Source organism: Accipiter gentilis, chromosome 16 (genome assembly GCF_929443795.1).
Source record: "Accipiter gentilis chromosome 16, bAccGen1.1, whole genome shotgun sequence".
Classification (NCBI taxonomy): domain Eukaryota; kingdom Metazoa; phylum Chordata; class Aves; order Accipitriformes; family Accipitridae; genus Astur; species Astur gentilis.
In genome coordinates, this window is record NC_064895.1 from 13,410,812 (window position 1) to 13,423,631 (window position 12,820).

General features: G+C 43.1%; 1 protein-coding gene across 3 annotated transcripts in view; it reads right to left on the reverse strand.

Moving 5' to 3' along the window:
• The window catches only part of KIDINS220 (kinase D interacting substrate 220), an 86,388-nt gene that overhangs the window by 35,002 nt on the left and 38,566 nt on the right, over nucleotides 1-12,820 (reverse strand). For all 3 annotated transcript variants that reach the window (XM_049818750.1, XM_049818748.1, XM_049818747.1), the window contains exon 22: nucleotides 3,405-3,567. In XM_049818750.1, coding sequence (XP_049674707.1) covers nucleotides 3,405-3,567 — 163 coding nt within the window. The remainder of the gene's footprint in view (nucleotides 1-3,404; nucleotides 3,568-12,820) is intronic.

Below are 12,820 nucleotides of genomic sequence, written 5' to 3' on the forward strand. Positions count from 1 at the left end.
AAAAACAAAGCACCTAGTGAAAAAGATCACTAACTTAAAATATGAATACAGAATATCCTAAGCCAAACAAGCAAACAGAAGCAGTCAGAGCTACGCTGGCCAGACAGCCATTCTGCTAGTGCCACCTGCCGTCACAGCCCTGCCATACACACAGGTACCGCGCCGAACTCCTGCACAGAATCACGCTTCTACAGCATCAGCAGTAGCAGTAATATGGAGCTGGTTACGATGTGCCTCCAAAGATACAGCAGTAAAACCACATCGGGTTTATTACCACTTGTCATTCCCTCAGTGCACACACAAATTATCTACTGTAACTCTTCAGCTGAAGGTACCTGTAAGAGATCCAGCTGTTGCGTTAACCCTCTGCCCTGCACAATCAGCAGCTAACCGGAAGGCAATGGAAAGTTCTCATTGCAGGGGAACCCTGGTGATTCACAAGCTTTTTAACACATGATATTTTAAAAGCTGGAAATTAACTGTAATATCAAAGCATTCTCCTTATATAGAGAATGTGATTGAGTGTGAAACTCCTACACTTAACACAGAACCTGCAAGATTTCTTTATTCCAAGGGAGATGTCCATGCAGACCCCTCTCCCCCTGACACACTTAAGAGTTCAGAAATGCAGCAAAACCAAAGAAGAATTTGCACTGTCAAAATAAAAAGTAGTTTGACACAAACTATTCAATACTAGGAAAATATATTCTTGCTCCTGTTCTAAAGGACCAAAAAAAAACCCCAAATAAAAAAATCCTTGCAGAATAGAAGGCAGGGAAGAAGTAACACAAACTCAGTATAGGAATGGAAGCTATAACAGTATCAAAATCTGGTATCTTTTCATGAGACTCCAAATGGGAAAGCTGCTCTATAAACTAGAAAACCTTAGAAAACAGAAACTGAAGTTTTAAAAGAGGAACTAAACTAAATACTCTACTTCGAACTGATACAGAAACAGATGACTTCAATGGTTGTAGATAAAAAGAATAACAATGACACAAAAAGGATTATTTTGGATAAAACAGACTTTTTAGAGCATTAATCCCAGAGAAGAGTTCACAGACCTTTTCATATTCAGCATGCAGTAGAGATGATCACCCATATCACCAGACAGATGAGATCTCAGCTTTGTCACTACATCAGTAGAGTTATATATTTAGTACCTTACACAGGTTCAACAGAAGTGCCTTAGACACATCAATTCTCTTCCTGAACATGGGGTAATGTTATTATTATGAACCTTAAGAAACTCAGTTTTGTAGCTTTATCATTTTCATATCAAATAATCCTGTTGGGTTTTTTTGCTAAACAGAGAATCCTGAAAATTGGTCGTCTTTTCCTCTTCCTTTTCTTCTTGGTATCGCAGGTAGAATACCAACAGCTGTACTTCAAAGATCATCACCTTCCATTTTCCAATATATGGCACAGGATTCTTCACTGTTTCTTATTACAGATCCTAGTTTTATACACTATAAATTTATCTATACATTTATAACTGTCAATTATGAATTGACACTCTACTTTAGTGGCTATATTACTTCCAAACACAACCTGCATAGCAAGAGGCACAACAGCATAGCAGGAGTCATGCACCTCCTCCACACCAGAACTAATAAACCCTGACACACTCCAGTTGGCACTGAATGTCAACAGCTCAACTGTCTGTACTAACGACAAATAATCCAGAACCCAAATAAGTCATTCACATTCAGTTGTGACTGTCCTTTCCTTCTCTTCACATTGGTTTACTACAGATTTAACGTTAGTTTATACTGGAATTACTCGTACCCATTTATGAGAACAAATCAGGTCTCTAATACCGCCTTTGGTTTATCAGAAAACATAAACATTGTTATGTCTTCAAGATAGCTGTGGATTTTGATCACTCCAAAGCGATTTATTACTGTTGATGCTAATAATCAAAAGGCTGTAATGAGTTTGTTGGATAAATACTGAAAATATAAAATTGTGAAACATGCCATATGGAAAATCTAAATAAAGAGAAGTTAGAAATATTTACAGCAAGGGTACTACAAAGCATAACAGGAGAAGGAATCCCTGATGATTCTTAATTATTGTACTTACCTGATCACATAAACATTTGTGATACTAGCCATGTGAACCCACAATGGAGACGTGGGTTCCCGTTACTCTATCTATGATTTCACAGGTATCTTGCACTCGCAGAGGAAATGCAAAACCCAGAAACTGGATTCATTCTCTAGAGAAAGTGTTTTCTAATCATGTACTTCTTTACCTCTGAAGTTTGGTATTTCAGAAACAACCCCACAACTTGAAGCCACTCCAGTCTACTACTTGCCCTCTTTGTCCATCTTCAATCCTCAGCCTCATCACACCCCATCCACCCTTGTCCCTCTACCTTCCGGTTCTCTGTGTTCAGATCTTAACCTCACGTCGACTTTCCTTTCCTAATACAACTCACACCAGTCATCTTTCCTAATCAATCCTAATTCCATTCTCAACACTTCAATAATTTCCAGCCCATCCCAGCCCTTCATCCAGTTCTCTCATTCTTTGACTCTTAGTGCAGGGATCCTTCCCAAAATTTTCTGTTCAAGTTCATTCTCCTCTCCGTTCTTTCCCTGGATCCTGCCAAGTCTCTAGATTTTCTGGTAACTTGTTCAATTAATCCCAGTCTTCCCTCTTTACCTCAGCTGTTCTTTCCATCTGATCTCTGTTATTTCTTACTCAAGTCAAACCCTTCATTCCTCTCATTGACTTTCATTCTCAGATTCTGGTTTTTTCCTTATAGGCCCAACTCCCAGTCACATTCTTTCTCTTCCATTCCTCCCACTGTCATCAGGTCACTTTTCACAATCCACAGGTCCTTTCTTATGAGCAACCAGGTGCTGGAAAGGCATGTTCACTGGCAACACAGGGACCATTTACTCCCAGTTGCAATACCTAGACAGCATTGTTGGACAGCAACTTGTACCAGCAATGGAGCAAGTAATGCTTCACTTTTGTATTCTGTAACTGCAAGCACACTTGCTAAGTACCAAACCTTCAGAGATCTTTACCAGTAAAGGCAGTTTTTGCAGAGCTTAGTTCAGATTTCCAAATAGGGAAAAAACCCCAACTTCTAGTTTGGCCAAGGTAGAGATGAAAATTACATCAAGAGACAGAAGCACAGCTAGCTATCTGTGAAAGAATTCCAGTATAATTCTCTTTGTTTTTAATATAAAGCACACATTTGTATGTGGTGCATTAAAAAGCAGTGAAAGTAATTTAAGTTTCCAAAATTTAATAGAGGAGAATAATATTGTGGGAATTTTAGATTACAACTTGGTAGCTGTTTGAAAGCCATGTTAGTCTGATAATCATTAATAATGATCACTATTTTAATAATAGGAAGTGCACACCATTACCAGAATAACACTTACCTCTCATAGATGGTTTTTAAAGTCAGCTGATCTGGAATACCTTCAGTCTCTTCAAGATGCAGTATGAGCCAGGATGTTCTATACGGCCACTGCTCTGTGAGATTGATCCAACTAGCCAGTCTATCCCAATTGAATGTGATCTGATTAGCTCTCAATAAACGACCTAATGTAACAGGGAAGGAGGGAAGAAACACAAGGGATTTTTTTTTTGCTTTTGAAAGATATCTTTTTTTTCCCCCTCAAAGTAACAGCTACGTAAGTCCCTTAACCTGATCTGTGAACTTTCTGGTATTATATTTTTAGCTAGCTAAGTTCAAAATCATCTCAAGTTGCACCTAAAAATATCATTTGACAACCTAATAAAAATTCTTGCAAATACTGGTTAGAATATGAAACTCTCCAGAATTGTCAACTTCAGCTCCAGGTTAAGCGCTAATTACTATCATCCTGTTACAGGTGAATCTTAAGTTACTTTAACAAAACTCAATAGAGAATTTCACACAGCATTTATTTCTAAATCTAAACACAAAAATCATGCTAATAACTGTGAAAGACATTCTGTGCATTGACACAGGAAATATGGTCAAAACAAGCTAAGCATACAAATGCCATCTTCAATAGCCAATAAAGTAAAATTCAAAGCCATCAACAAAAGACTGTTTTCAGTTAATAAGGCAAGGTATGAATTACAAATAAAGTCTATTTAAAAAAAAAAACAGAAAAAGTTAATGCTACAGTTTATTAATTTCAAGTTTTAGCACATTTTCTAGAATCGCATTACTAGTATTGGTGATGACGTGTAACTTACAGCCTGAAGGCTCAGCTCATGAAATCATCATATATAACCACAGATTATAGTACACTAAAAGTGTTCTTGCAAAGGTTTTGTTTGTTTGTTTTTACAACTAACAGTTTGTGATTTTGTTATACTTTCACATCTGCACTATAATTTGACAAAACCAGACGCTTCATGCTACAAATTGTAATGACACTGCTAAAAGACTACACATTTATTTAAAAGATTAGCTCAGAATTTTAGGTTTGATGTCATATATGAATGATCACTAAACAAGGGAAAATGCAGGGGAAAATGGGGAAAACGACACATTAACACTCTTCTATTAATGGTACTAGCATTAAGTTAATGGAACAGAAAATAAGACATGGGTTATTTTACATAATTTGGAACAGCACTTACATTTAGTTCTTCATAACCTCAGTGAAGGTAAATTAGGACAATCCAAACTATGCAAATACTACTGGGAATGGAACCGCAGAGACAGCCAATCCCTCTGTGCTACCCAGGTTGGTTCGATAGAGCTGAACCTCAGCTCAGAAACATACAACTGTGTCCTTGTATCATACTTCCTACTGAGATGATCACCTTGGCACTGTACCAGACCTGAAACAGTCCCACCTACTTGAGACATGCTAGAAATAAGTACTCCCAAATGCAATGTTAAGTTGGGCAGTGGATGCAGCTTTAATAATGCTGTAGTAGGTTTCTGCAACCAAATGGATCAGCAGGAATCTGTTCAGTTTTGGCCAGTACTATTACTGCTGTGCATCTATTGGTAAAGCAAACACTTTAAGTGAGACCTGAGGTGGTCGCAACAGGTTTCTTAGCTCCAGCTATGTACTGTGCAATAGAGACAGGCTGATTTCTGAACTGCACCCAGTGTAGGCAATATGGCTACAATAACTTGAAGCAGAATTTAATGCCAAATCTGTTGAATCCATCCTTGATACCTGTTGCCTTCAGGCAACTGTGATATTTCTGTATCTGTGAAAGTTTTCTTCCTAAAATTCTCTCTCTCAAATGATACAGCTCTCATTAGAAAATTAAGAATATTTTTTTACTTAAGCATTATATGTTATCATAGAAAGACATAGGTCATATTTCTCGAAATGACAAAGGTCATTTAACATAACCTTTTATTGCTGGTGTTATTGGTAGAATTGTACCATAGTCTTCCCAGCAATCAAATTTTATTAGGTTTATGGAAATCAGAAGTTTTAGAGATTCTATTTTCATTAACATAACCCAGAGCTTGTGATAATTTGGTTAATGTTGAAATCACTACTAACAAGAGCAGAACTCTTTTCCTCAAAACACAGTAATATTCGCTTTGTTCTCCATTTGAACAGTGTAGTACTACTCATCATTTAGTAAGATCCTTTCTCATAAAACCAGGAACTTAGATTAAAAGAGTTGAAGTAGCATACAAGGTAATCCATTTTATTCAGGAGAAAAGTTCTACAGCACAGGAGCTGTAGAGAATAGGATTAATGTCATCTTCCAAGACCCTCCTTGAAGTGTAACGTAGGAAGCTGTAACTAGGATCAATTTGTTAGGGAAGAGCTCAAAGGTGCACTGTTTCTTCTGAAAGACACCACTGATCTCTAATGGGTCAATGGGAAAGCTACAATTGCACACAAGTCTAGATACAAAGAAAAGAAACAAAACAAAAGCAGAAATACCTGTATAGTAAATGCAACATTTTTCCAACTAGCTATTTCAAATTTTAAAAGCACTATTTGTCCTTTCCTAAACTCAGCCATAGGTAAGGGAACAACTGTTTATTGTCTCTTCAATCATTATGCTACTCATTATTTTATGAGCCAATAACCTTGCTTACCAGTGGCAAGAAGTTCTCCTGAACCTTCCTGTTTGCATTCCATCTTATCTAATAAACCTAATTTAATACACTAAATATGCATGCTGGATAGTACTAAAATATTTTTAAGTATTAAAGACAATATATTTGACATATCTGTGAATCCCTTACATCTTCCAGTTAGTCCTAGAAACTGTTAATAGTATTCGTTTCACAGAATCACAGAATGGTTGAGGTTGGAAGGGACCTCCACAGGTCATCTGGTCCAACCCTTCCTGCTCAAGCAGGACAACCCAGAGCCATTTGCCCAGGACCATGTCCAGATGGCTTCTGAATATCTCCAAGGATAGAGACTCCATAACCTCCTTGGGCAACCTGTGCCAGTGCTTAGTCACCCTCATAGTAGGAAAGTGTTTCACTAGCACCAGTTTTCTGCCTGGCAGTTTTCTACAAGGGTCCACATCCTCATTATTATAAACATTCACAATACAAAGCCTGGAACAGAGAAAACATGAAATTTGATCCTTTTACAAAGCCTGGTATTGGTTTTCACATCAACACAAAAATGAGATAAGGATACCAACATTAAGCTCAAGCTTTTGCCAGGCTATTTTTTTCCTGGTTAAAGATCAAAACAATACTGAGTAAGGTCCAAGTTGCCCAGAAGCCTCACACTGTACAATAGCAAATGCTTGTGTAGAAGCTTCAGAACCTGGGGAAAAATAATATCCCCTGGTGATTTGTGGTTCATTGCTTGCTTTCTATTAGCACTTGATGAATTTTACTTTTCAGGTATTTGTTTCTGAATCCAGGTAAGCTTCCCTCATCCATATGATACTGTTGCAGAGTTATACACTTAACTATATACAGTGTGACAAGTAACTCATTTTGTTTGTTCTGAATCAGTTAGCTGTAAGGCTGTTCAGTGCCTTTTAGTGTCTGTAATAGAAAAGATAGTAAATAATCATTCCCCATTCACTTACTACATGAAACATGATTCTATTGGACTTACATAAGTCCTTTTCCAGTTTGTCCTGGGTTCAGCTGGGATAGAGTTAATTTTTACAGGAACCTGGGAGGTGGGGGCATAGCCGGGGCAGCTGACCTGAACTAGCCAAGGAGCTATTCCATACCATGTGACATCCTGCCCAGTATATAAATGGGGAGCGGGCCGGGGGGTGGTCTCTGTTTTTTTTCGGTGGGGGAAGTGGCGGAGCGTCGGGTCCCGGGTGGTGAGCAGTTGCACTGTGCATCACTCTTTTTGTATACCTTTTTTTTTCATTAGTGCCGTTGTTGTTGTTGTAATCTCTTTTGTGTTTGTCCCAGTAAACTGCCTTTATCTCAACCCTCGAGGTTCCAGTTTCTTTTCTTTTTCTCTCCTCCGTCTCCTCCCCATCCCACCGGAGGGGGGTGGAGGAGTGAGCGAGCGGCTGCGTGGTCCTTTGTTACCGGCCGGGCTGAAACCACGACAGTCATTTTTGGTGCCCAACGTGGGGCAGAAGGGTTGAGATAACGACAGATCTGGCCAGAGCGTGTTGAAACAAATTTGCCAAACGCATTTCTTAGATATATAGATGTTAGTCACAATGTTGTTTCATTTGTTTACATGGTGGCGTTTTGTAAGCTCTTATATGCTCTATGTATTGCCTGTGGTTGCGTATCTCATCTCTGGGAGAGTGATTGGGATTATCATTTTGCTGTACTGGGCAATGTCGACTTATGAAATGATTACATCACTGGTCATGAGGTTAAGCTGGTATCTGTATGAGGCAGTGATATCATTTCCATACTTTGGGCGCCTTCTGTCGGATTTTATTGGTAATTACACCCAATCCATGGGGAAATTAGGGGGGGATACCTCCCCCCGTCCGTTCACCTCCCTCTTCTCCTTCCGACTAATTACAACAGCTTTTGAGAATTTTGAATATCCTTGGGATGCGCAAGCCAGTGTGCTGTTAGTGCTATGCCTCCTGAATATGTTTCAGGTCTTGTTTAGGGCTACAAAAATGCTCTTTAAGAGTACCACTCAGAGATCTCCCCCAAAGCTGGAGACTCATGGGTGGCACGGCATGTGGGAGCATATGGGCAAGTATCTAGAGAACTTCTCACCGCCAGTGACTTGGAAGTTCACTCCCGAACAACTACAGAACCCTTATGAAGTGACAGAATATTTGAAAGAAAAATGCTGTGGCTATTCCAAAGACATACAACTCGCTGCACTGTGCTGGGCTCTGGCCAATATCTACCAAACACTGCTTGATATTATGCAGCACCCTCGGGGGGAAAAGGGGGAAAAGATGGAAAACAGGACAACATGTACCGTGGCTACCCAAACCCTGACAACAGACACCGTGGCTGCCCCTACCCCGACAACAAGCACCGTGGCTGCCCCTACCACGACAACAGGTACCATGACTACCCCTACCCCGGTGACAGACACTGCAGCTGAACCAGAGAACCAGCCTGTGCCAGTATCAGTCGCCCCTGTACAGAAAAAGAAACACACAAAGAAATCAGTTCGCTTAGCGAGAGATGAAGATGAACCAGGGTCATCGCGAGAACAGGAGGTAGAGGCAGAACCTGAAATAATTACCCGATCTCTATCCATGAGTGAGTTGCGTGACATGCGAAAAGATTTTAGCCGCCACCCAGGTGAGCACATTGTTACCTGGCTGCTCCGATGCTGGGATAGCGGGGCTAGTAGTGTGGAATTAGAGGGTAAGGAAGCCAAGCAGCTGGGATCTCTGTCTAGGGAAGGGGGCATCGACAAGGCGATTGGGAGAAAAACACAAGTCCTCAGCCTCTGGAGGCGACTTTTGTTAGGTGTAAAGGAAAGATACCCCTTCAGGGATGAAGTTACATGTCACCAAGGCAAGTGGACCACCATGGAGAGAGGTATTCAGTACCTGAGAGAATTAGCCGTGCTGGAGGTGATTTACAATGATCCAGAAAATGCGCAGTCACCCACAGATCCAGATGAAGTCCAATGCACACAACCCATGTGGCGGAAGCTTCTACGAAGTGCACCACCAACCTATGCCAACTCATTGGCAGTAATGTCCTGGAGAGAAGGCTATGGACAAACGGTGGATGAATTGGCTGTCCAACTCCGGCAATACGAAGGGAGTCTCTCTTCCTCCCTACGGGCCTGTGTCTCAGCTGTGGAGGAGTTGTCCCGAGAGTTCCAGCAATTCAAAGTGGATCTGTCCTCCTCCTCACCTGTACAGGCCCGCATCGCAGTTATTGGGAGTAAGCGTTCCTCTGCCCAAGAGAGAGGAGAGAGAAAGTACACTCGACGGGCTAACCTGTGGTTTTACCTGCATGACCATGGAGAGGACATGAGGAAGTGGGATGGAAAACCCACTTCAGTCTTGGATGCACGGGTACAGGAGTTGCGAGAAAAAGCAACCAGAAAAGAGAATTCTTGGAAAACTGCTGCTCCAGTTTCCCGTGAGCAGTCCCCCAGACGCAGTAGATGGGCTGATCTCATTTCTGATCCCCTTGAAGGGACTTCCGATTTACGTGTGCAGAAAGTGAGTAACGGATGTTCTAACCAGGATTAGAGGGGCCCTGCCTCCAGCCAGGTGGAGGAGAGGGACAACCGAGTCTACTGGACAGTGTGGATTCGATGGCCTGGCACATCAGACCCACAGGAATATAAGGCTCTAGTGGACACTGGTGCACAATGTACCCTAATGCCATCTAGTTATAAAGGGGCAGAACCCATCTGTATCTCTGGTGTGACAGGGGGATCCCAAGAGCTAACCGTATTGGAAGCTGAAATGAGTCTAACCGGGAATGAGTGGCATAAACACCCCATTGCGACTGGCCCAGAGGCCCCGTGCATCCTTGGTATAGATTATCTCAGGAGGGGGTATTTCAAGGACCCAAAAGGGTACCGTTGGGCCTTTGGTATAGCTGCATTGGAGACGGAGGAGATTGAACAGCTGTCTACCCTGCCGGGTCTCTCCCAAGACCCTTCGGTTGTGGGGTTGCTGAAGGTTGAAGAACAACAGGTGCCAATTGCTACCACGACGGTGCACCGGCGACAATATCGCACCAACCGAGACTCCCTGATCCCAATCCATAAGCTGATTTGCCAACTGGAGAGCCAAGGAGTGATCAGCAAGACTCACTCACCCTTTAATAGTCCCATATGGCCCGTGCAGAAATCCAATGGGGAATGGCGACTAACAGTAGATTATCGTGGGCTGAATGAAGTCACGCCACCGCTAAGCGCTGCTGTGCCAGATATGTTAGAGCTTCAATATGAACTGGAATCAAAGGCAGCTAAGTGGTATGCCACAATTGACATTGCTAATGCATTTTTCTCCATTCCCTTGGCAGCGGAGTGCAGGCCTCAGTTTGCTTTCACTTGGAGGGGCGTCCAGTACACCTGGAATCGACTGCCCCAGGGGTGGAAACACAGCCCCACCATTTGTCATGGACTGATCCAGGCTGCACTAGAAAAAGGTGAAGCTCCAGAGCACCTGCAATATATTGATGACATCATCGTATGGGGCAACACGGCAGAAGAAGTTTTTGAGAAAGGGAAGAAAATAATCCAAATCCTTTTGAAGGCTGGTTTTGCCATAAAAGAAAGTAAGGTCAAGGGACCTGCGCAGGAGATCCAGTTCTTAGGAGTAAAATGGCAAGATGGGCGTCGTCAGATCCCTGTGGACGTCATCAACAAAATAGCAGCTATGTCCTCACCGACTAATAAAAAGGAAACACAGGCTTTCTTAGGTGTTGTGGGTTTTTGGAGAATGCATATTCCAAATTACAGTCAAATTGTAAGCCCTCTCTACCAAGTTACTCGGAAGAAGAACGATTTTAAATGGGGGCCTGAGCAACGACAAGCCTTTGAACAGATTAAGCAGGAGATTGTTCACGCAGTAGCTCTTGGGCCAGTCCGGACAGGACAAGATATTAAAAATATGCTCTACACTGCAGCTGGGGAGAATGGCCCTACCTGGAGCCTTTGGCAGAAAGCACCTGGGGAGACCCGTGGCCGACCTCTGGGGTTTTGGAGTCGGGGATATCGAGGATCCGAGGCTCGCTATACTCCAACTGAAAAAGAGATCTTGGCAGCATATGAAGGAGTTCGAGCCGCCTCAGAAGTGGTTGGTACTGAAACACAGCTCTTCTTAGCACCTCGACTGCCAGTGCTGGGCTGGATGTTCAGAGGGAAAGTTTCCTCTACGCATCACGCGACTGACGCCACGTGGAGTAAGTGGATCGCACTGATCACACAGCGAGCTCGCATAGGAAACCCCGGTCGCCCAGGAATGTTAGAAGTGATTACGGACTGGCCAGAAGGCAAAGATTTTGGAATGTCGCCAGAGAAAGAGGTGACACGGGCCGAAGAAGCCCCGCTGTATAATAAACTGCCAGAAAATGAGAGGCAATATGCCCTGTTCACTGATGGGTCCTGTCGCATTGTGGGAAAACATCGAAGGTGGAAGGCTGCTGTATGGAGTCCTACACGACTAGTCGCAGAAACTGCTGAAGGAGAAGGTGAATCGAGTCAGTTTGCAGAGGTGAAAGCCATCCAGCTAGCGTTAGACATTGCTGAAAGAGAAAAGTGGCCAGTGCTCTATCTCTATACTGACTCGTGGATGGTGGCAAATGCCCTATGGGGGTGGCTACAGCAATGGAAGAAGGGCAACTGGCAGCGCAGAGGTAAACCCATCTGGGCTGCCGCACTGTGGCAAGATATCGCTGTTCGGATAGAGAAGCTAGTGGTAAAAGTACGTCACGTAGATGCTCATGTACCCAAGAGTCGAGCCACTGAAGAACATCAAAACAACCACCAGGCAGATCAGGCCGCCAAGATTGAAGTGTCTCAGGTGGACCTGGACTGGCAACGTAGAGGTGAGCTATTTATGGCTCAGTGGGCCCACGATACCTCAGGCCATCAGGGAAGAGATGCAACATATAGATGGGCTCGAGATCGAGGGGTGGACTTGACCATGGACACTATCGCACAGGTCATCCATGAATGTGAAACATGTGCTGCAATTAAGCAAGCCAAGCGGCAAAAACCCCTGTCGCATGGAGGACGATGGCTGAAATATAAACAGTGGGAGGCCTGGCAGATTGACTATATCACACTCCCACGAACACGCCAAGGCAAGTGCCATGTGCTTACAATGGTGGAAGCAACCACTGGGTGGCTGGAAACATACCCTGTGTCCCATGCCACTGCCCAGAACACTATCCTGGGCCTTGAAGAGAAAATTTTATGGCAACACGGCACCCCAGAAAGAATCGAGTCGGACAACGGGACTCACTTCCGAAACAACCTCGTAGACACCTGGGCCAAAGAACATGGCATTGAGTGGGTGTATCACATCCCTTATCACGCACCAGCCTCCGGAAAAATTGAACGGTACAATGGACTGCTGAAAACTACATTGAGAGCGATGGGGGGTGGAACTTTCAAGCATTGGGATACACATTTAACAAAAGCCACCTGGTTAGTTAATACTAGAGGATCCGCCAATCGGGCTGGCCCCGCCCAACCAAGAGATCCACATACTGTAGAAGGGGATAAAGTCCCTGTAGTGCGCATGAGGAGTATGTTAGGAAAGACAGTCTGGGTTAGTCCTCCCTCAAGCAGAAGCAAACCCATTCAAGGGGTTGTTTTTGCTCAAGGACCTGGGTACACCTGGTGGGTGATGCAGAAGGATGGGGAGGTTCGATGTGTACCTCAGGGAGATTTGATTTTGGGAGAGAATAGCCAGTGAATTGGGCTGTATGATATTTAACTGCTAAATAACCTGCCAATGCATGTCA